Genomic DNA, 24393 nt, shown 5'->3' with positions numbered 1-24393 from the left:
TCTTCCTACAGGAAGTGAAGAATGGAAACAAAGGGATTTGATTATTTAAAATTTCATTTATTGAGATAAGATATAAGCCTGTCTTCAATGACCTAATGTCTTTTGCTCCAAGTGTGGTCTATCGATCAGGATCAGCATCACTTAGTAGTTTTCCAGAAATGCAGACTTGGGTGACCTCGGACTTAATCAGAATCTTTCTTTCAACAAGATCCACAAATTCGTATACACATTAAAATTTGTGAGACTCGGCTAATGGACATCTCTGCCTGGGTGCCCTTGCTAACTCTTGTTTTCCCCCAAAACATCTTTTTTCTATATGCCCAGATCTTGCTTCATGGCCTCCTCATTCACCCCCATTCAAGAGCTGAATGTCCTCAATTTCTCCTCCCCCTCCCCCCTCCAACTCCCTCCCCCTCCCCCTCCCCCTCCCCCTCCCCCTCCCCCTCCCCCTCCTCTTCCTCCTCCTCCTCCTCCTCTTACTATTATGCCCCTAATGGGGTGATAGTTTCATCTGGTCTGAAGATGCACTTAATTGGACTTCCTAATAAAACAGAAGTGTTTTGGCCAACGAAAAGGGGCATTGGTTGGTTGGAGCGGTGGCATTTATTGCTAGTGAGCTAATATCCTTGATAGAATGTGTTGTTTATATTATACTTCTTATAGACCTTTCAAAAATAATAGAACTCTATAATGAACTTTTAAATATAAGTATCTTTCCCTTTATGTGCTTAAGAAGCCTATATAACATCAAAAATGTATTGAGCACTTTATGCCAGGCTCAGTTTTTTTTTTAACAGCTTTATTGAGATAAGTTTTACATAACATAAAATTAACTAGTTTTAAGTATACAATTCAATGGGTTTTAGTGTACTTACAGAGTTAGATATCCATCACCGCAGTCTAATTTTAGAACATTTCTATCACCCTAAAAACAAACCTTGTGTCCACTTGCAGTCACTCACTCCCCATTTTACCTCCCCCAGCCATGGGCAGCCATTAATGCTACTTTCTGTCTTTTTGAGTTTGCCTTGTCTGGACATTTCATATTGGTGGAATCAGATAATATTTGGCCTTTTGTGACTGGCTTCTTTCATTTAGCATAATGCTTTCAAGGTTCATCGTGTTGTAGCATGTTTCAGAACTTGGTTCCTTTTTAAAAATTTTATTGTAATGATTTTTCTTCATTTTCTAGAGCTTTGTTCCTCTTTATTGATGAATAGTATGCTGTTGTAATACATTTTGTTTATCCATTAACCAGTTGATGGACATTTAGGTTTCCCCTTTTTGGCTATTGTGAATAATGCTGCTACACATGTTTTTATGCAAGTATTTGGACATAAGTTTTTATTTAATATCTTTGATAGAGATCTCCGATTTTCTGAAAGAGAAGTACTGAGAGGTTAAAATTTTCCCCAAGGTCATTAGGTGATAAAGTTAGGACTGAAACCCAGGCTGCAAGTCACTGAGATTTTCAATGGCCAATCCTGATGCCCACCCTACAGAGCCCGAGAAAAGAGCTTAACACAGCTAAGTTGGAACTTGAAGGCAAAGAGTTGGTACCATAGTTCCAGGGCTTGGGTGGAATCCCTAATCTGTTATTACATGAGCCCCAGAAGCAACAGAAATACTAAGACAAATTAGCCCTTGATGGTTAAAGAATTGCCTTTTTCCACTGGAGGATTTGGAGAATATTTAGCCAGTACCTGGGGAGTTGAAACGTCACCAACAAAAGACCAGTTTAGCCCAGCTGCGTGGCTCCGTGGTTGAGCTTCAACCTATGAACCAGGAGGTCACAGTTAGATTCCCAGTGAGGGCACATGCCTGGGATGCAGGCTTGATCCCCAGTGTGGGGCCTGCAGGAGGCAGCTAATCAATGATTCTCTCTCATTGATGTTTCTATCTCTCTCCCTTTCCCTTCCTCTCTGAAATCAATAAAAATATGTATTAAAAAAAGACCAGTTCAAATCAACAAGCAATTCATCTGTAGGCTGCTGTAGGGGCCACAGCAAGAACTGAGATCAGCCTTGCCCACCTGGGCACTCAGGGCTGGTCCTAATGGGTGCTGGCACCACCTTGTTGAGTTTGGGAAGCTTTTTTAGGAAAATAGGTTGGGAAACAAGGGAAAGGGAAATCAAGGTGACCTATAATTCTGCAACAACCCTGTAGTGGGCCTCCTCTTTCTAGTCTCATCCCTCTTCTAGTCTATTCTATGAGGTAGCCAGAATGATCTTCCCCAAATCCACATTTTTTAAAATTTAAATTCTTTAGTGTTTAAAGTATTACATGAGTTTCCTTTTCCCCCCATTGACCTCTCCCCGGCCGCTCCCACCCCCTACCACATGCCCTCACCCCCCTAGTGTCTGTGTCCATTGGTTATGCTCAGATGCATGCTATACAAGTCCTTTGGTTGGTCCCAAACCTACATTTGATCACGCCACTCACTCTGCTGTAAAGTGGTCCCACACAGCTCCCTGCTGCCCTCTGGCATGATTAATTCAACTGCATTTCCCTGTGCTCCAGAGTGGGTCCTGCCTGCAGGACACCCACAATACTACGGGAAGCAGTCCTCTCTGGGTCCTGGCAGTGAGATGCAGGAAGGGCCCAGTGCAAGCTCCATATAACATTGTGAAGTGTTTTCTCAGGGGCACCGAAAGCAAGGAAAACCATGTTGAGAGTCTTATTTTAAATTTCTGCCTCTTTAAAAAAAATTTTTTTTTTTTTAAGGAATCTAAGATGTCTGAAATATATACCATAGCACTTTAGGGGCACCATGCTTTATAAAGATACTAGTGGCCTAGTGCATGAAATTCGTGCATATTAAAGGGAATTAGAGGAAATATTTTAATATTGCTATTTGCCCTTTCTCTATAATAGAAGTGTCAGAGATGAAAGAAAATTAGTAAAATGTATATGAAAATCTCCCTCCTTGTCAGGGTCTGGGGCACACTGCGGGACCCAGAGTCAAGTCCCCACCGCGCATGAGACCCAGACTCGGTTGGCCCCACCCCTGTCAAGCCCCACAGGGTGGGGAGTGAAGCCTCAGGTCCCCCGGCCCTGGTGTGAGGGCACAAGGGCACAAGGGTGTGACAACCATTTGCATATTACCTCTTTATTATATAGGATAAGATTGAGCACTTACTATGTGTCAAGTATACTTCTAGAAGCTTGACATGTATCTACTCAATCCTTAAAGCAACCCAGGGAGATAGGTACTCATCATTTCGTGTTATAGATGAGAGAGAGAGAGAGAGAGAAAATCTGATTTTCCCAAAGTTATACAGCTAGCAAATGGTAGAGCCTGAGTTTAAATGGAAGTAGTCAAGTTTCAGGTTGTATGCAGACTCCGTAACCAAGGACCAGGAGCTGTCTCGTTAAGCTTCCTGCTCCAGTAGAAATGCTTCCAGAGTTGTTCCTATTGGATGAGGGTTAGGCACAAACTCAGCCTCTGCACATCTGCCTCCAACTTAGGTCTCCAGCCTTGAAGCAGAGTCTCCCCAAGTCCCCTCTGTGCCACTCTCTCCAGACACCTCACCCTTCCTTGCAAAATGCCCCAAACGTCCATGCCTTTTTACCTTGCCATTTGCTGAGCCTAGTAAACTCCAACTTTAAATGTTACCTTCCTTCCTCACCTCTCGTCCTGCTCCCAGCAGAAATAGCCCCCCTCACCCACTTGTCCACGATGATGGGCCATCTGCACACCCTCTACTGCATACTCACCACATGGTCCCTCTCAGTGGCTGTTGTATGTGTCTGCCCCCCTCACTGTGTCTGACCTTGAGGCCAGTATCATCAGGGAGAAAAATTAAATGAAACACCAGTGTAACAACCCAAATCACTGAAAGTCATTTATATCTTGTCTAAGTCTGGGAAATCATGTTGAAGGGAAGATCCCATTTGCCACACAGAAGAAACCTTTCTAAGATACACATTTGCTCTTTCTCAGCTCCATGGGAGTTGTTCCAAAAATCTCTCTCCACTCACTCTAACCCAGCGGTTCTCAACCTGTGGGTCGCGACCCCTTTGGGGGTCAAACGACCCTTTCACGGAGGTCGCCTAAGACCATGGGAAAGCACATATATAATTACATATTGCTTTTGTGATTAATCACTAGGCTTTAATTATGTTCAATTTGTAACAATGAAATTGGGGGTCACCACAACATGAGGAACTGTATTAAAGGGTCGCGGCATTGGGAAGTTTGAGAGCCACTGCTCAACCGCTCATAAAGTACACAGCCGTGGTGCAACCTCAGATTCCCTTGTGTTGCAGCCCTTTCCCCTTCTGGATCTTTCCATGTCTTAGGCCAGGAACATTCTGTCTTTGCCATATGAATCCAGACAGCACCTCCAGCTTCCTGTCTGGGGCTCGCTCACCTTGTCCTATCAATACCTATCACCACCCCATGGTCTAAGTGCAGCTAAGAGGTGAGGTGAAGGAAGGCTGTGACACTAAAGGGCTTATATTTCCTCTGATCACACCCACCTTTGTGTCCTAAGCTGCTACCAATCAAGCCTGGTACACGTTCCCTCCCCTCTCCTGCCCCTTCCCTTTGGGGAAAAAGCCCAAATACATCCAAAGCCTTCCCCAACTGGGTCCCAACATTCCTTCTCTTCTTTCCCTCCCAATTCTCTCTAATAAGAGTTCTAGGCTTCAAACAAGCAGCCACGGGGCCCCACACATGCCTTTTCCTGACTCTCTCCCCACCCCTTTGCCCAGCACTCTTCTCTCCCAGCGCTCTCTGCTTCTCAACACCTAAGCTGCTCCAAACCTTGCCCTGACAGCCTGCCACCATCACCCTCGCCCCCCTGTGCCTGGGATCGCAGACCGCTGCCAGGACCTTTCCTCCTGTCTCATGATGTTGCCTGAATCATGGCCATGGGCTGGCTTTCTCATGAATGTCTCAAACGGACTTTTTGAGTTGTTTTATTGCCTCGTCTGGACTGTAAGTTTCTTAGAAACAGCAGAACTAATTCCATTTAACAGCAAGCTTAATTCATAACCCCACAAGGCATGACTATATTTCAGTAAGTCTTAGAAGCATAAGACACACCTGACTTCTGAAAAGTTAACATGTAAAAGATGTGTGTTTTCGATGAACTATGGTGTTCCTTCTTTCCTGCACTGCTGGGCCTTGCGCACACCAGGCATGCTCGGCCTTTGGGTTTTGCCCTTGCTGTCTCCTTTATCTGGAATGTTCTTTCTGCCCGGCTCCCTCCCTCACCTTCTTGAGGTCTTTGCTCAAATGTCACCTTCTCCGTGAGGCTTTCCTTCAACCCTATCTAACATGAAAACATTGCCACCTGGATTTTCGTTCTTTTTCCTCCAAAGCATTGATCACTACTGACATATTATCTATTGTTTCATGCCGGTATCATCTGCACTAGAATATGAGCAGTTGGAGGGCAGGGGGTTTTGTTTATGGCTGTTGTCCTCAGTGTCTGACACACAATAAATAGGCAGCCAATAATATTATTGACTGAATAAAGTTGAACTTCATCAGGCCAGGGGCGTGAGTTTTTGATCCCCTGGGCTCAGTTGGCAAGCAGTGGACATTCAGTATTTATTGACTAGAGATGTAGGAAGCGCGGATGACCTGGGTGACTTCCTTATGGCCATCTACCTGAGGAGGGAAGGGCAAGGGGCCCTTCGGCTGCCTCTGGGGCCTTTTGTCCCACTGGGTAGCCTGCTTAATTCTACTTGAGGAAAGCGACGTTTCGGAGAAGGCTTTCTCCTGGTCTCCCCATCGTGCAGTGCACAATGTTTATATCATGTGTTTAACCCAGCATGTTATTGCAACGAGGACACAACTGCTGCAGTTGCTCAGAGGCGAACCGGGCACGCAGGTGCTCACTGGCTCCCCGGAGAAGTAGGGAACAAACAGCACAAAGCGCGCCCTCCGCCCAGCAAAGGGCTTTCAGAAATCCTGGTTTGCAGAGCTTTCAGCCTCTTCAGCACTGGGACGAGGACCATTTACCTCCCTTTTCGGGACCGGAAGTCCTCTCCTGCCCATCTCTTCTCCTCTATCTAGATGGGGGGCGGGCGGGGAAATGAGGGGGAGGGAAGCCCACTCCCCACTCCCTTTCCGGCCCCACGGTCCCCTTCCCCGCCCGCGGCCAGCCGGGCGCGCGAGAGCGGGGGACGCGCAGGGGTTTCGCGCGGGGATGCGCGCGCGCGCCGGCCTCGCCTGCCTCGCCGGGTCCGGTGGCTACGTGCTTTCTTTGTCAATGAAGCGCCGCTCTGAGCTGCAGTAGCGCCGTCCGCCCGGGAGCCGGAGCCCAACCCGAGCCTGCACGAGCCAGAGGGCGAGGAGAGCGGGGCGCAGAGGCCGGCGCGGGCGGTGGGAAGGAGGGCCCCTCGTGCGCCCCGCGGCCGCCAGCCCCCGCTCTTGGAAGCCTCGCCCCCTCAGCCAGTAGGCGCTGCCGGGGAGGGGGGCCCCCGGGCGGCGTCCGTCCCATCCTCGCGGCCCCGCGCGGCGACCGCACCGTGGGAACCCCGGCGCGCTCCCACCGCGGCTCCATGCGGCCCCGGCCCCGGCGCGGGTGAAGCCGCCTCCCGGAGCCCGCCCGGCGCGGCAGGACTAGCGAGCAAGTGGCGCCGCCCGGCGCTCCCGCCCCCCGGCGCCCGGGCCATGGCCGGAGATGCCCGGTGAGGACCAGGGCGCCGAAGGCTGGGCTCCCGGGCGCGGTGCGGAGCGAGGCGGCGGCCTGGATGTGTGAAGCGTCCCCATGGCTCGGCAGGAGGCGAAGCCCCAGGGCCCAAGGGAAGCTGGGCCGGCGGCGAGGAAGCGCAGGGGCCGGCCCGGGGCGCGCGGGCTCGGTGCGGCCGGCGCGGGAGTCGCGTGCGGCCCGGGCGTGAGAGGCTCCGGGCGCGCGCGGGGTCCCCGGACCGCCGGGCCCCTGGACGCGCCGCCGCCGCTGCTGCTGGGACTCCTGCTGCTGGCGGCCCTGCCCGCGCACGGCCGGGCGCACCCGGGTAAGCACTCGGCGCCCGCTGCGCGCTCGGGGAGGTCTCCGCGAGGGCCCGGCCGCCCTAAAGGGCTGGCACCTGGCGCGGCGGCCGTGGAGGGAGAGGTCTGTGCGGCCCCGGCGCTGGGATTTCCTCCGCCCTTGGCTGCTGCCACAGCGGGCGGGACTCACGGAGCCGTGTCTCCCGGGAAAGCGCGGCTGGGCGGGGAAGTAAAAAGAGGTGCTGTCGGACCTTCTTCCTGGACAAGTTGCAGGTCCTGCCCTGTGGTCCCGCCGGCACGCTTCGTTTAGATAAAGGCCTGGTGTGCTTAGCACATCTTAAAGGGGAGTGTTTTCGTAGGACATATCTCAGGGTGGGGACGTCCGCTGTATTTTGGGCCCCCTGTTGGGTGTCCGCTTTGTTTTAACTACCTGAAATGGCCAGAGTTGAAGGCAGTTTCCATGTGGGCTTCCCGAATAGTTTCTCCTGTGTTGACAGGAGAGGCCTTTTCTTTTGGGGAGCGAGGTACCTACAGTAATTGCTTGCATGTTACAGAGGGGTCCAGGCACTGATCGAGTACATGGAATCCACTGTGTACAGGAGGTTAGTTCACAATCACGCGTGGCTCTCAGACTCCCAGGAATCCTCAGGGAATAGGTTTCTGTAATTCCTTGGAAGATTTTGAGAAATCTGTTGTAACTACCATTCGGGGAGGATTATCCTGCTGATGTGCTTTAAATGTACACTGTGCAGTCAGCAAGTGTCTTTGAAATAAGAATGATTACTATGGCACTTGTGAAGGGCAGGCTTTCGTTTGTGGTGAAATTCTTGGCTCTTGGTACATTCCGTTTATCAAGGAATATAGTTCCCACTTCAGCTAATATGATCCTGTGGTTTTGTGATTTTTAGCAAGGGCTAATGAGGACTATTTACTACTCCCCCCAACGCCCCCGAAGTGTACCCCTTCCCCCAAATTAGATTAAATGATGAAGGAACTCACGCTTTTAGATAAGCGTCTTTCAGGTTAAAAATATTTCTTATCCTCAACAGCTTAATTCAAAGCCCAAAACGGGAACAACATCAACTTTAGTGATTTGCCTTGCTTCATTTAAAGAGATGTCCTGACATGAGGTGTCTATGTGTGCAAGTGACCGACTGCCCACAAATTTTCTGTCCTGATTAGAGTGGCTACAGAGTTTGGCCATCTTTGCCTGTGTGCCAGAGACCCGAGAAAAGCCCCAGGAGAATTTTAACCCGCAATTTATGTGCCTCTTCTAGCCGTTTTCAATGCGTGAATTTGGTGTCATGGTGAAAAGGCAAGTCCTGAGGCAGACACATGCAAATCACTTGGTGTTCATTGGCTCAGAACCACCCTGAGCTCTTATTCGAAGGGAAGCAGATCCTTGATAGTTTTGTAACCTATCAGGTCACGAGACGCTAACTTTTGGATGCTGTTTGTTTGCATGCAGATACTGTCCAACCGGCTGTAATGTGTGAAAGTTGGATGTGTGCATTGTTCCTCTTCGGCCTGATGTCAGGTGATGCCCGCTGATTGGCTTTGCGTTTCTGATCTCCCTTCCGGCCTCTGTACATTGACCTTCTGAACCTCTGTGACCCGAACTTGCCTCTTCTTTCAGGCTGCCAGACTCAGGGGACTTCCCATCCACGGCTTTCGGTTTTCGCTAGGGTGTCCTTTTTCCTTTTTCCCTCAGTATGGGGATCACTAGGAAAGATGATGAAAGTGACAGTAAAAATCACTAAAGTTGATGTTGTTCCCCAAAGTCCTGCTTCCCCCCTTCTCGCTGGAGTGACTTGTTGCTTCCTCTGTACTTTTGGGGTGCTCTTTGTGCTGTCACCCTGATGAACAATTCCCGCGGTCCAGCTCACCTGAGTGTGGATCCAGAGTCGACCGCTGGGCTCTACGGGTTTCCAGCGTGTTCGCCCCCGTTTCAGTTTCACGACTTGTTTCTCTCTCAGTGGGCGAGTTCGACACTGGGCCCCCTGCCTCGTCTCTGACCCGCTTTCGTTTGTTCTCTGATTTCCACTGGGGGCAGGGTGGGCGAGTCCTGGACCTAATGCAGGGTGTCCCAGGGGGCTCTTGTGAAGAAGCAGTGTCAGGAGGGAGGCAGGAGAAGAATGGATGACACTTCTCCGGGACCTTTGGCTTTCAACCAACCACCCGGTTTTGAAATATTCCTGAGGGGTAACTGCAGGTTGGTGCTGCCACCCTCGACAGAATATGGTCCATGCTGAGTAGCACGAGAAGCCAAACCCGTCACGTTAAGATCCTGCTGCAGGTGCCAGCTTGCTACAGGCTTGTCACTTGCATCACTGCGGTTCCTGGTTGCCTAAGCAAAGCTAAGCTAGACATTTACCTCTGTTGAAAAATGGGTAAAAATAGATTGTTTCTGGAAAATGCTGTAGCAGTTGTTCAGAGCTTTCGTGTCCTGCGGCCCCTGCAGCATGTTCCCAGCCCACCTCCACCCGCTCCACCGCAAGTTCTTCTGCTTGAATGTTGCTGAGGAATCGGGCTTCCTTCTCTCTCCTTTCTTTGCTGCCTGGAGTGTCCTCCGTCAGTGCTCGCCTGACTTCCATCTCCACAGAGCCCTTGCTCCCAGGCGGTCACTTCTGTTCGGATGTGGCAGGTTGGTGTGGGAAAGAAGGTTCTTTACAGCAGCAGGCGCTGACACCCTCTATTTTCCTCTGCCCTCTGGGGCTCCAGACACAAGAGTAAAGTTCAAATTTGACTTCCTCATCTTCTGAACTGCTGGTCACCCATCCACTCCATGTCAGTCAACATTTACCGTCTGCCCATAGGTGCAGGTACGGTGCTCATTCCTTTATGTGAAGGCCCTCAGTTTCCTGATATGTAAAATGGGGATAATAAGAGCTGCAATCTAATGGGGTTGTGGTGAGGATTAAATGAATTACTACACCTAGGGTATTTAAAGCAGTGCTTGGTGCATGCTAAATGCTCAGTGAGTGCTCCTGTTCTTCTGAAGTGGCGGAAACTGACCAAACAGATATTGTGCCCCGGTGCTGTGCTGGGGCAGGGGATACAGAGGTGAGTAAGGATATGGTAGCTTGTAGAAGCCCCTCATGGAGAGGGTGATATGTGCCCTTGGACTCTGATATGTGTGATCAGATCTAAGAAAATGAGGGACAGTGAATTCGGGGAGAGTGTGGGGGCTTTGACGGATGAGTAGGTGTTGGCAGATGATGGTAACATTTCAGGCAGAGGAAAAGGAAGGGGTTCTTTGTGGCCAGAACACGGGTTGCTAAAGGGAGGACTACTCAGGTCACTTTTACCGTCTTGGGGCTTTCCCAGGCTCTCCTGGCAGGCACGTCACCCTCTTGGTCCTCCCCCGAAGGGCCCTCTGCTTCTCCCACCACCTTGTAAGTTCTTGATTTATCTTTGTTTCCCTCTGGCCTGCTACAATGGCCAGCACAGAGTAGGCACTTACTACGTTTTCAGCTTTCCTTCATTCCTGTTCCCTCTGTTTGGCTGATGCTGTTAGATGTGAGAATTATTATCTCATTTAAGTAATCCACAGTAAGTTGTGAAGGACTGCTTTATTTGGGGAATATATTTGCATTTTGAAAGAAGGGTGTGCTGATACCAGGGAATCTCTAATTTAGCACAATATATGGGGGAGATAGTTTTGACTTTGGATGTCTTTCTTGCCCCTCTCCAGCCTTGCACACATCATCAGCGGGGAGTCCGTTTGAAATAGGTGCACAGCACATCTGTTCATTCGTTCATTCGTCATTCATTCATTCATTCAGTATATCTTGAGTGCCTCGGCTTTCTGAAGTTACAATAATGAATGGAAACCAGCTCCCATTCTCGTGGGACCTAGGAACTAGCCCAGTGCTTTCCGGACTTTACTGTGCATATAAATCACTTGAAGATCCTCTTAACCTGCAGATGCTGATTCAGTAGATCTGCATGCAATAAGGCCCACGGTTCTGCATTTCTAGCAAGCATGGGGTGATGATGCCAGGGTTCATTGACCCCACTTTGAATAGCAAGTGAGAGTAAAAGTAGGTTGGATGGCGGTAAGAAAAAGTCTTACTACAATGAGTTCAAGAGAGAAAGGAAGAAGAGAACTCAAGAGACAGAAAAATAACCCCACCTTACTTAAAGTCTTTTATCTACAAAGGAAAGCAGAGTAATGGGGGAGGTGGGTCAAGAGAGGGGTATGACGGGATATTATTAAATTATGTTTATTATAAATTATTATTCTTTCTCACTTTTTAACATTAATGATGTACATAACAAGTGTTTATTGGGCTGGTGTTGCTCAGTGGTTGAGCGTCAACCCATGAACCAGGAGGTCACGTTTGATTCCCCATCAGGGCACATGCGGGGGAGGGGGCGGGGATCGCAGGCTCGATCCTGAATGGGGAGCATGTGGGAAGCAGCAGATCAATGATTCTCTCTCATCATTGATGTTTCCATCCCTCTCTTCCTCTCTCTGAAATTAATTATATATACATATATATATATATTTTTAAAAAGAGAGTTTAATTTGTTTTTTCCCTCAGATGTAGACAACCCAGTAAAATATCCTTATAATTTTTACTCTCAATATTAATTATTAGCGCTTCGAAATATTTGCAAGATGTCCCAAACCTTGATTCTTTTTCCTTCCTCACACCACACACCAAGTAAAGATTTGGGAAACTGATATATTGTATTTTTAATATTGACATCAAGCAGAAGTCAAAATATCCCCTCCCTGCCCCACATCCTTCCTTAAAACTGAATATCACCGTGGGAGAAACTGAAATTCGAATGCCAAACAGAATTTCTCAGCTTCCTTATCTCAGGTCTTAAATTACTGGAATATGATCTGAGAATATTCAGAATGAATGCGCACCCTTCCGTTTTTCATTTTCATTAAACTTCAGACCCTTATTGTGGTTTTCCTTTCTTCTTCTTCTTTTCTTTTTTTAAACAACTCTACTCTTCTCTGGACAAAAATGAATAGTGGAATGACCCTGAAACATTTTCGTTGCTTGACAACATACTACAGGGGATTTCTAAACACACAGAGGGACACATTATTTTAGGTCTCGGGATGACTGCCGTGGGTGGTGACTTTGGGGACTCCAGGACCAAAGGAGCAGGTAGCAATCGGAGTGTTGTGAATGTCAGTTATTGTCGCTGGTGGGAAGGTGGCAAAGGGGTCATACTTATCTGGCAATATTTATCAATCACCTGGCATATGCCAGGCCAACCTTTTCATCAGATACTGGAGATTTGTGGAGAACAAGCTTGCTCAGCTCCTTCCCTCACACTGCCTAGAGCCCAGGCCAGGAACCCCTTATTCACTGGGGAGTGGCAGGTTGGTAACGTACCTCTGTGAATTGGGTTGAGTGAGGGAATGTGGCAAGACAGCAGGTACCTGCCTTGGCTAAAGAGGTTGTCACCACTCAGCTGCAGCCTGCAAGAGAATGGGGCGCAGGGTGCCAACATGCTTACTTCTTAAGAAAGGCGGGACCTTTATTTGAAATCTTGTTGTCAAACGTCCCCAACGAATTCAGATTTTTGAAATGTCATGTTCTGCAGAGAGAACACACCCATGAGCCACCAGTTTTTTTTCTTTTTGAAGGTAAAGTTTATTAAGGTATAATTTACATACAGTAAAATTCACCCTTTTTAGGTATGCTGCACGATGAGTTTTGACAGAATCGTACAGTCATGGATCCACCACCACAATCCAGATATAGAACATTTCTGTCACTTCCCGTCTCTTTCTCTAGCTCAGTTTCTTAACCTCGGTACTGTTGACATTGGGGCTGGATAATTCCTTGTGTTGGGGACTGTTTTATGCGTTGTAGGATGGTTAGCAGCATTCCTGGTCTCTGCCTAGTAGATGGGAGTAACTTTGACCCTCCCCAGTTGTAACAACCCAAATGTCTCTAGATATTGCTAAATGTCACCTGGGGGCGGCGGGGAGGGGGGCGGGGTGGGGCAAATTGCCCTGGGTTGAGTTCTACTGCTCTAGCTTTGTAGTAACTCTTGAAATCAGGTAGTGCGAATCCTCCTTTTTTCTTTATTTTCAAAATCTTTTTGGATATTCTAGGTCTTATGCTTTTCCATATAGATCTTAGTGTCTCCCTGTCAGTCTTTCTTAAAAAAACTCCACAAAACTTACTGGAATTTTGATTGGAATTTTATTGAATCTAGCTCAATTGGAGAAGATTGATATCTTAACAATATTGAATTTAAAAAAAATATTTTATTGATTTTTTACAGAGAGGAAGGGAGAGGGATAGAGAGTTAGAAACATCGATGAGAGAGAAACATCGACCAGCTGCCTCCTGCACACCTCCTACTGGGGATGTGCCCGCAACCAAGGTACATGCCCTTGACCAGAATCGAACTTGGGACCCTTCAGTCTGCAGGCTGATGCTCTATCCACTAAACCAAACCAGTTAGGGCAATAATATTGAATTTTTTTGATCCATGAACATATCATTCTCTATTTTATTTAGGTAGTCTTTCTTTTCTTTCACCAATGTTGTATAGTTTTCAGCATATGTGAAGCTTTGAGAGATTTTAGGAAAGTCTGAAGCATGAGCCAAGACGGGCCCTTTGTATGGAAAAGCCACTGGAAGAGGCTTGGGTGGGCCTGCAAATTGGGTGGTTAGGGTTTCAGGGAATCATCAGGGTGGGGCGCACAGTGTTGGACGGGTTGATGGTGCCTGCCTGCGGGTCTGTTGGGAAGGGCTCAAAAAGGGACAGTGGCCTCTGTCAGCACTTTTGTCTGGGAGAAAGCTGCCTCTCCAACTCTTGCCCCAAGGCCAGACAATTCAGCTTCTCCCAGTATGTCCCTGGCACCTTTCAAGCTGCACTAGAGCTCAGAAGGAGCAAGTCCAAGTAAGTCTGTGCGTTGGCCCTTTAAGAGGAACTTCTGTGACTCCAGCAGCCTCTGTCTCACTCAGCCACACTCTCTGCGGGTTTTTACAGCCAGAAGTTATGGGGACTTCTCTTCCTAGCACTGGAACCTTGGGTTGGGGTGTCTTGTGTGGGGCTCTGCGATTTCTCGCTCCTCAGGGGTGACCTCTGCAGCAGCTGAGATAGCCCTCCCGATTTTTACCCACCACATGTGGGTGTGGTGCTGCCCATGCCTCTGTCCTTCCTGCCAGTCTCGATGTGGCTTCTGTATATCCTTAGTGATAGGACTTCTGTTCAGCTAGATTTCATGTGGTGCTGAATGATGGTGATTCTGTAGTTTAGCTGTAATTTTGATGTGGTTGTGGGAGGATGTGAGTACCAAATTTACCTACTGCTGTCTTGACCAGACTAGTTTTGTTTTTGTAGAGGTCCTTTTGTCAGGTTGAGGAAATTCTCTTCAATATCTAGTTTGCTGTGAATTTCTATCATGAGTGGGTATTGGATTTTGTCAAATGTTGTCTCTCTTGAAATAATCACGAGTTTTTTGTTTGTTTGTTTTGTTTTTTGTCTTTAAAATACAGTTGATTTTAGAGTGTTGAACCAACCTTGCATTCCTGGGATACATGTCTGTGTAGTCATGATGCATGTTCCAGCTGGGTCTGATTTTCTAATCTGTTTGTTAGGAATTTTTAACATCTTATGTTCATGAAAGATACTGGTTTGTAGCTTTGCTTTTTCAGAAATGTTTTCTAATAATGGTAATGCTGGTCTCAAAAAGTAGTGGGGAAGTTCTCTTTACTGTTTCGTGGAAGTGTTTGTGTAGAATTAGTTTTACTTCTCCTTTTAGGCCTATGCTTTTATAGATGAGATTGAAGATCACTCAAGGATTTCTTAGTGAAATAGAAAGGATCAGGTACTTTTTAGTACATTTCATCATTCTCAGGGTTGCCAGTGGATACTTCCTAGACATTTTGACAAAGGTTGGTTTCAGGCCGAGGAGAAAAGCTTGGATGAGGGGAAATTGCCTTGGATACATTCAGAAAACAGGTCTTCCCTGGCTGGTTGTTGTTTATCAAGTCACTTCACTCTTCAGGGTGTTAGTTTTGTCATCCATGCATCAGAGCCTCAAGATCTTCCCTTTCCTCATTTCCTTGGCTATGTGTTTATGAGTTCTAAGCAGATGTTTTGGTAGGTTAGATCAACTGCATTTCTTACCTCTTCCTCCATTAATGGCGAGCCCAGTCAAGTACTCTCATTCTGAAAAGGGAACAGTTTTCCCATATTTTGCTGACATGGTTCCAACTTGAAGCCCATGTAAATACTGGCTTATCTTTAATCTTCATTGGCTTTTTAAAAAATTATAAAAGTAATATGTACTTAATTAAAATTAAACTGGAGGCCTAGCGCACGACATCGTGCGTGGGTAGGGTCCCTAGGCCTAGACTGGGATCAGGGCCATCTTCTGCCCGCTCGCCAGTTCCCAGTCCTGTCCCGCTGCCACCCCCCGGTGCGCCGTGGTTCCCCCTTTTGCCATGCTGCGATCGGAGCCTGAGGGCTGGTGTGGGGAGGGAGGGATCGAGAGGTGGTCAGTGCACCTCATAGTGACTGGTTGAATAGTTGTTCCGGTCGTTACACTTATGGTCGCTGGCCTTTTATTATATAGGATACTACACAGCATATACAGTAAAATGTCAAAGGCCTTGTTGGCCCCATTGCTTTTCCCTAGAGTTGTGCTGTCAAGCAAGCATGATGGGTCCTACCAGACCTTTTTTCATACAAATATTTATATACACATCATTTATTGTTGTTAATCCTTGCCTGAGGATATTTTTTTCCATTGATTTTTAGAGAGTGGAAGGGGCAGGGACTTGGGGTGGGGGTGAGGAGAGAGAGAGAGAGAGAGAGAGATCCATGTGAGACAGACATGTCAATTGGTTGCCCCCCAAACGTGCCCCTACCAGGGCCAGGATTGAACTTGCAACCAAGGCACATACGTGCCCTTGACTAGGCGTCAAACCCAAGACCCTTTTGTGTGTAGATCAGTGCTCTCCCACTGAGCAACACTGGAAAGGGTACATATATGTTCACTCAGTTTTTTTTAAACAGTTAAAGGGTATGCCGAAACCGGTTTGGCTCAGTGGATAGAGCGTTGGCCTGCGGACTGAAAGGTCCCAGGTTCGATTCCGGTCAAGGGCATGTACCTGGGTTGCGGGCACATCCCCAGTGGGAGATGTGCAGGAGGCAGCTGATCGATGTTTCTCTCTCATCGATGTTTCTAACTTTCTATCTCTCTCCCTTCCTCTCTGTGAAAAATCAATAAAATATATATTAAAAAAAAAAATAAACAGTTAAAGGGTACAATATTTAGTACCTGGCTGTTTTCACTCAACACTGTGTTATGGCCCTCTTTCCATGCTGAGTACATTTTGTCATAAGAGAATCTGAACTTCTCTCCGAAACATAAAACAGCCTTTCTTATATAAGAAGACTGTTTTAAAACCACAGGTCAAATTCAAACCTACAGAGTTAAAATCTCTCCTTAAGGCCGTTGCTCCTCCTTTTTCTACAGCTGGGCTTCCTTCCCTGAGAAATACTCCTACAGATGTTTAAGAAAAATCGTGGACCCTCTTAAATACCAGCCAGGATGGGGCTAAACGATGTGTTGAAACTAACTAATGTAGATGTAAATAAGGTCAAGTGGCCGCCTCAAGCATTTAGCCCAAGGTCACTGCAGCACCTGCCCTGTGTCCACTCAGGCAGACTGCCTAATGCGTCCTAACCACGAGAAGGGATTTATATATGTTAAGTATTTTCTTAGATTTAAAATCTCCTGATGTCAGAAACACAAAATGGCTTTGGTATGTATGCAGTACCAGGAAATAGGAAGGTCTCGAATATTTCTAACTTTACTCTTTTGATGTGAAATATGGAAGTAAGTGTCAGAATGAAACCAGGACTCCCAGACCTACCCCTCTGCCTCCGACCTTGCTAATGAATGCTGCTTCTCAGCCACTTGCCTTTCTAGTTGCCAGAGGTCAAAGAGTGAACCAAGGAAAGCTGAAGAAAGCTCTGAAGCCAGAGAAGAAAATGCATTGAAATTAATAGCACAGCTTATAAATCCTTGTTGGAAAGAGCTGAGCAAAAATATCTCTAAACCTACAGACATTATCAAATAATGAGTCTTTGTTTTGAACAGAATAGGAGGATCTGGATTCTGAGCATTATTTTGAATATAATTAAACTGGATGGAAGTACCAGTTCGTTAAAAAATCAGCAGTGTAGAGCTGTCCTTGGCAGTCTCCTGTTATCATCTTATTAGCACTGGAGGTGAACACACAAATCAACCTGGTGAATCCTACAGAAGCGAAAACTTTTTTTTTTTTCCAGTGGGGTGGAGAATTTCTTGTCTCTAGTCCAACAGTAAAGATAGCATTTTAAATAAATGTTTTTCAATTTTCATGGCTAATGTAATACGATTACTTTCCCCTACAAGGATGCTAATCCCCAGGGTTTGCTATAGCACTTCATAGTTGTTGAAGTTTTCACTCTCTTTCCTTATTTGAATCTCAACTCACTCCTAAGAGAGGGTTGAGGAAGTAATTTGCTAAAGGTCACACAGTGGTCCAGGGATTTTCACATTATTCTGTGATTCAGGAGACGGATGACTGAGCTACTCAAGTAAAAAAAAACTAGCTCACGTATGGGGCCTAAGACCACAGGGGGATCGCATGTGACATATTCAGTGTAGGAATGAAATATAACTGGGCCATGCGGACACTAATTAATTGAGAGAAATCATAGCTAACATTTTTGAGCAGTTACTACTTGTGCCAGCTCATTTGATTTTCATGACAACCCTATGAAGTAGGTTCTGTTATGACCCCATGTTTCAGATTAGGGAACTGAGGCACAGAGTAATTTAACAGTCGCTGATCCGGTGTCACACGTTTACGTGTCAGAGGTGGGATTTGACCCCGGCAATTTGATTCCACAGCCCACAACCTGCTTTAGCCGTAAGAGGCTGGGGTTACTGGTGTGTCTCAGATCTGGTGGCCTCTTGCCTCTCTCTTTTGCCGCAGGCTGGCTCCATCCTTGTCTTTTTCTGCAGACTTCTCTCTAACGTCTGGGTTCCCCATAACTAGACCTTACATGGGGCTTTTGCTTGTTGTGGTGCTTGCTGCAGCCAGGGTGGCACGCCTTTTCTTTTTGCTTTTTGAAATCATCACCAGAGGATATTTTTTCTATTGCTTTTCAGAGAGAGTAGAAAGGAGGGCAGGATGGGGAGAGACAGAGAGAGAGAGAGAGAGAGAGAGAGAGAGAGAGAGAGAGAGAGAGAGAGAGAGAGAGAGAGAGAGAGAGAGAGAGAAACTTTGATGTGAGAGAGACAGATTGAATGGTTGCCTCCTGCACGGGCCCTGACCATGAGTGGGAAGTGAACCTGCAACCCAGATATGTGCCCTCTACCTGAAATTGAACTCTTGACCCTTTGGTGCTTGGCTGACACTTTGGTGCTGAGCGACACTGGTCAGGGCTGGCAAGACTTTTCAGCACCATCCAGTTCTATGTTGGTCCCAGTTCTGTATTTACCAGGAGGGAAGATTAGGCTGCCATAGTCTGGCCAGTGGAGTGAGGGGTCTTTCCCTCATCTGATCAGCAGAGGCCAGAGGAGAAGGGTCATGTGGCACAAAAATGATTTCCCTTCAAAAAAAGGAGACATATGTAATACTTTTTGTAATACTTTAAGCAATTAAAAAAAAATGATTTCCCTTCAACCATGGCCTTTAGTAGAGGGCAGCTTTATTTTATTTTTGAAATTCCCACCTGAGGATATTTTTTCCTTATTGATTTTTAGAGAGAGTGGAAGGGAGGAGGAGGAGAAGGAGAGGGGGGCGGGGAAGGAAGGAGAGAGAGAAACATGGATGTGAGAGAGACATAGATTGGTTGCCTCCCACACTCAGGGCCAGGGATTGAACCTACAACCCAGGTGCGTGCCCTTGACCCGGCATTGAACCTGCGACCCTTGGGTTCATAGGCTGACCACTCTAACCACTGAGAAAAACCAGCCAGGACAGTAGAGAGCGGTTTTAAATGAGGTGGTGTGGCTAGGGCACACTCTCCCAAATTTGTCTCCTCCCTCACAGCAGCACAGAACAGGTTTGTGTGCTGGTAAGCTGGCTCTGTGAAAAACAATGCAGCCTGATTTATAGTGTTGGCCAATTCCCATGGTATAAATACTCCCGCCATGGCCGATTTCAAGCTACCAGCGTGACCACGGAGTGGGGAAGAGATGTGCATGGTTGGCTCAGCGCCAATATGATCCTGTCCATCCACGGACTGGGTGCAAGACAGCTGACGCAGCAAGTGCAGGATGTCTTCAAGGAGTTTGAAGTTTAGGTTTAATAGGCCAGTCAATTAGGCGAGTTAATAATTAGTTGAGAGGGAATAAGATTTCAAGGAAGAGAGGGTGGAGGTTAGGCACACACAGCCTGGAGTACCTTGAGGTATGTCGTCCCAAGTGTGCAGTCTAGTAGGCACGTAGAGATGCTTTCTAAAACACTGCAATTTCCTTTGCCTATAAGGTCTCACTTGTGACATGTGATTAACCCGTTCACCAATTGTAAGATGTCAGACCTCATTTTCTGGCGGGGCATCGGTTCCATCTTACAGACCGAGCTAGAGATGCGAAGTCCACGTGGTGGCCTGTTAGACCACTTTCAGTTGGCTATAGACTATTTGTCTTGATTGGAGGCTTTTACTTATGACCACAAGGCCACTCTCAGTTCATGTAATTATGCTAAAAGCCAAGGTAGTCTTGGGACTACCACCTCTGCCAGCCTGTCAGACGTCCTCACAGGTCTCAAGGCCCATCTGGTTGGCTGTTTTCCCTTGCACATCTGGGAAGGGGCCTGGGAGTCTTGGCTTTGGTGTATTACAATTCTGTCGATGTTCCCCATCCTCTGCCTGATAGGACTATGTCCCTAACCCTGGCCAGCCCTCATGAAGGGTGGTGTTGGCCCTGGGAGACAGAGCGAGGGAGCATTGACGGTGTAGCTCTCTCCTTAGACATGGAGTTCCAAGTGTCCCACTGATAGAGGGTCAGTGTCTTTTCCTATAAAAATAGCACAATTAATTTATTCTTTTAATTTCCCTGGGGATGTAGCAAGAGAAAAATTTTGCCAGATTCTTCTCTTACGTTTCATTGGAGATTTGTCCTAGTTTGTGGATATGTTGACTTCTGAATAAGAGGACTAACATGTATGAAACAGCTACTGTTGTGTCAGTCATTGGATTAAGAGGTCAGGGGTCACAGCTCAGAGGAATGACTTCTGTCCACAGATGTGTTTTCAAAAATTAGACACTTGTTAAACAGAAATAAAAATCGTTGAAAAGTCAGAAGCTTTTCTTTTTTAATATATTTTTATTGATTTCAGAGAGGAAAGGAGAGTGAGAGAGATAGAAACATCAATGATGAGCGAGAATCATTGATCGGCTGCCTCCTGCACGCCCCACATTGGGATCGAGCCCGCTGTTGGGGCAAGGGCCTTTGACCGGAATTGAAACCTGGACCCTTCAGTCCGCAGGCCGACGCTCTATCCATGGAGCCAAACCAACTAGGGCAGGAGCTTTTCCATAAAAATCAGAATTTCCAGGTTCTTCCAAAACAATCAGATGTTTGACCACATTGGTCCACTTCAGTCATGTATTGGCTTCCAAGTCTGCTGTGCTTGTCTGCATCCAGCAGATAGAAGGGGAAAAGGTCCGGAAGGACTATGCCTCAGTCTGGCCACATTCCTTGGTTTAATGTGGCTCCGTCACTTGGCCACACCTACCTGGGAAATGTGGAGGAGAACCGGTTTGGAGAACAGCCAGCTGGTATCCGACACAATTCATTTATTTTTACCATTGTGACCCCTTTAGGCGTTTGAGGTTGCAATCCCTGGTTTAACAAGCAACAGGTCTTGGAGACAAGGAAACCTGGGTTCAAATCACTGTAATGTCATTTCCAGCAGGACAGGGACTGAATCTGTTTTGGTTACTGCTGTATACTCAGTGCCTGGCACACAGTAGGTGTTCCACAGCCTTTGTTGGTTATATGAATGAATGCGCTTGTGCCCCAGGCAACCATAAAAGCTACCATTACTTAGTGCTTGTTATGTACTTCCTTCCTTCAGTATAGTGATTTTCAACCAGTGTGTTTCTTCAGCTCCAGTTAGTGTTTATAATATCCTAAAATTTTGGGGGGTACGGGGGGGGTGGGGAGAAAGAGGGAAGAGAACACTTCTCTATTCTAAATTTTTTTGGCTTACAGTCATAAAGCCAAAGAACAGCTTCTAGAAAATAACCCAAATGTCATTACCTTTCCAGGATTTTATACTCATTAAACCCAGGGGTTACAGAAGATGCAGTTTTTATCTTCTGGTAGTTTTTTTCTGTTTAGGTGAGAGAAAATTCTCACAAGTCACCAAGCTTACTGGTGGTTGAGACTCCAGGTGGTGAGCTGACCATCTGGTGAAATGGACATCACCTTCTACAAATGGCCTCTCCCATGGTGGCATGCCATCCAGAGGGTCATCCTCTGAATCCCCCTGGCTCTGTCCACTGCCCACTGGCCATCTGTTCTCCCCGACCCCCGGGTTTATTTTGGCTCAGCATGCTGATGGATGAGATCTCTTCTGAGTCACCTGTGCCTACCTTGGTCTTATTATTTAAAAACAATCTCTTCTTAAACCTTGGAAATGGTTCCAGATTGTACTCTCTCAGTTTAGTGAATTCAGAATGACAAAGATGAAGAAGGAAGAAGGGTGTGGCCATGTTTTGGTCACAGGCTGTGACACTCCTGCTCCTCTTTGTGGCTCATCTGCCCGTGGGCTCGGCTTTTTGGCTCATAGCATCGTAAAGCCAAACCTTGCTGGGGAGAGCTAACCTTCCTCATGCTGATAGGAGACTGACTTTAGATTCCTCACTAGTTAGTTGCTTATTTTAAGCCATCACAAAAAAGGATGTTTAATAATATACTATGAATTGAGTATTAATTAACAGGAAAATAATCTTTATTATTTTGACAATAGTGTCATATATTTCAATGGTAATTTTGACAGTCTTATTAGTTTCTGGCCTTTCAGGTACAGCATGTCTTTAAGAGTCAGCGATACTTATAAATATGGAGAAGTCAACCAATCAGATATTTACTGAACATCCACGATGGGTTAAGGAAAGCCAGTGCCAGGTGAGGATTCCAAAGTGATACTGAGAGTTCTTTTATGGCAAATACACAAGGACATGATTGCATGAAAATAGCTAATTGAATATGGAAGGTAAAATATACAGGTGCAAAGTAAGTAGTACAGAGAATAAATGTTAAAAGAGCTTATCTCCTTTTTATTCCTCATGGCCTGGGCTGTCGAATTCAGTATCTCCCTTACTCTGGGTTACAATGGGAATGGACTGGTGGGTCTCTGATGCTAAGAACATGCCTGAACGGGTAGCGATTGCTGAATGTCTGTCTGTGATCATGCTCTATGAGGGTGCTAGAGGTCCTCAGGGAACTTCTGAATTGTTGATTTTTCACCAGAGCAGGTCTTAGAGAATCATGTTTTATTCTGTTTTATTCAGTAAATATCTGATTGGTTGACTTCTCCATATTTATAAGTATCGCTGATTCTTAAAGACATGCTGTACTTGAAAGGCCAGCAACAGAAGCTTTAAAAGTGAAGTTGGCATTTTGCTCCTGAAATATATTCTTACCGCAGCACACGGTGGACATTGTGCAATAAAATTACCCATAGGTAATGCATATATGCATATAAGATCTTTGTTTAATCTCTTCCCACCCCTCCCCTTTCCCTCTGAGAATCGTCATTCTGTTCCATTTCCATGCCTCTGATTCTATTTTATTCACTGTTCTTATCTGAATTGTCTTCACTGAACAACTCTGTGTCATGTAAGTTGCATGATGTCGTAGTTTCCATTTATTCAGTCATGTTCCTGACACTGCTGGGTGCCTGATGATGGCATTTAATCTGTACAGCCACTTTATGAGCTGTGACTGTAATTATTCCCATTTTACAGACGGGGAAACTGAGGCTTGGAAAGGCAATGTAACTTGCCCAGACCACACAACATAATGATGTTGGGTCTGTCCTTCAGTCCACTGGTATGCTAATTGCTCTGCATGATTGTATCTGCCCCTTTGCCCAGCGAGCCACATCCCAAGCCTGAGGATGCGATGAAGCAGTTTTATCTGATAGACACATATAGTATGCTTTCCAGAGGCCTTTCACAGCCACTAATTCCTAGTAATCTCTGGCCACAAAGAGGGTATGAGCATGACTGTGGCCATGAGGATACCCATGTTTGGGTCTCCTCATTTCAGATTAAAAAATAAAAGTGATTGTAGAGAGAGAGGAAGGGAAAAAAAGAGAGAGATCAATTTGTTGTTCTACTTATTTATGCAAACATTGGTTGACTCGTGTATGTGCCACAACCTTGGCCTATTGGGACCACACTGTAACCAGTTGAGCTACCCAGCCAGGGCTCCTCATATCAGATTTGAGATGCACACCAAACGACATTTATTCCCAGACTTTTATTATTTGGGGATAATGAGAATAGAATCGATTGTGTTTTGACCCCCGTGGTGTTTGAAACTTAAGTACCCTGGCAGGAATTCTCAAGCGTTTTATGGAACGCTTTAAAACTCACACACAGAGGAGATGGGATCAATTGTGCTTTTGATCTTGTTTCATCCCTTTAAAAACGCTTAGTTCTGAGCCACATGGTGGCTGCATCTAAGTAAAATTTAAATGCCACGAGATATGGTTCTGAATTTGCCCTTGGAGCTTGGTGAGTTATGAATTTGTCTGCGGGACTCATCATTTTCCCTGCCCTTGGTGATCTCTACATTTCTCATGCCGGCAATGTTGTATATAATGTTTGGGTTTGCAGCTGCCTTTTATGGAATTCACATAAATTAATACCAGAAGACCGAATCTGAGATGGATGTTGAGAATTTCTTGCAGCTATATACTCAGTTAAAAATCTCCAATAGATTTCTTATATCATTTATCTATTCAACAGTAATTAATATTATTACTATTATTATTTTTAATCTTTATTGTTGAGATTATTACAGATGTCCCTCTTTTTTCCCCTCATAGCCCCCCTCCACCCAGGTCCCGCCCCACCCCAGGCCTTTGCCACCCTATTGTCTGTATCCATAGGTAATGCATATATCCATATAAGATCTTTGTTTAGTCTCTTCCCGCCCCCTCCTTTCCCTCTGAGAATCGTCATTCTGTTCCATTTCCATGCCTCTGATTCTATTTTATTCACCAGTTTATTCTGTTCATTAGATATCTTATTTGTTTATTTTGATTTTTAGATTCAATTGTTGATAGATATGTATTTGTTGCCATTTTGTTGTTTTTATCTATTTCTTGTTCTTCTTCCTCTTCTTAAAGAATACCCTTTAATATTTTATATAATACTGGTTTGGTGGTGATGAAATCCTTGAGCTTTTTCTTGTCTGTGAAGCTCTTTAT

General features: G+C 46.2%; 1 protein-coding gene across 2 annotated transcripts in view; it reads left to right on the top strand.

The window, feature by feature from the left end:
• Positions 1 to 6171: 6171 nt before the first annotated feature.
• Positions 6172 to 24393, top strand: part of KIAA1549L (KIAA1549 like) — a 213206-nt gene continuing 194984 nt past the window's right edge. For both annotated transcript variants that reach the window (XM_036326286.1, XM_036326285.1), the window contains exon 1: positions 6172 to 6972. In XM_036326286.1, the coding sequence (XP_036182179.1) occupies positions 6726 to 6972 (247 nt within the window). In that variant the 5' untranslated portion in view covers positions 6172 to 6725. The remainder of the gene's footprint in view (positions 6973 to 24393) is intronic.

This window comes from Myotis myotis, unplaced genomic scaffold, assembly GCF_014108235.1.
Source record: "Myotis myotis isolate mMyoMyo1 unplaced genomic scaffold, mMyoMyo1.p scaffold_m19_p_10, whole genome shotgun sequence".
NCBI classification, from domain to species: Eukaryota; Metazoa; Chordata; class Mammalia; order Chiroptera; family Vespertilionidae; genus Myotis; species Myotis myotis.
The sequence above is the reverse complement of the archived record's forward strand: the minus strand, read 5'-3'. Positions and strand labels throughout refer to the sequence as shown.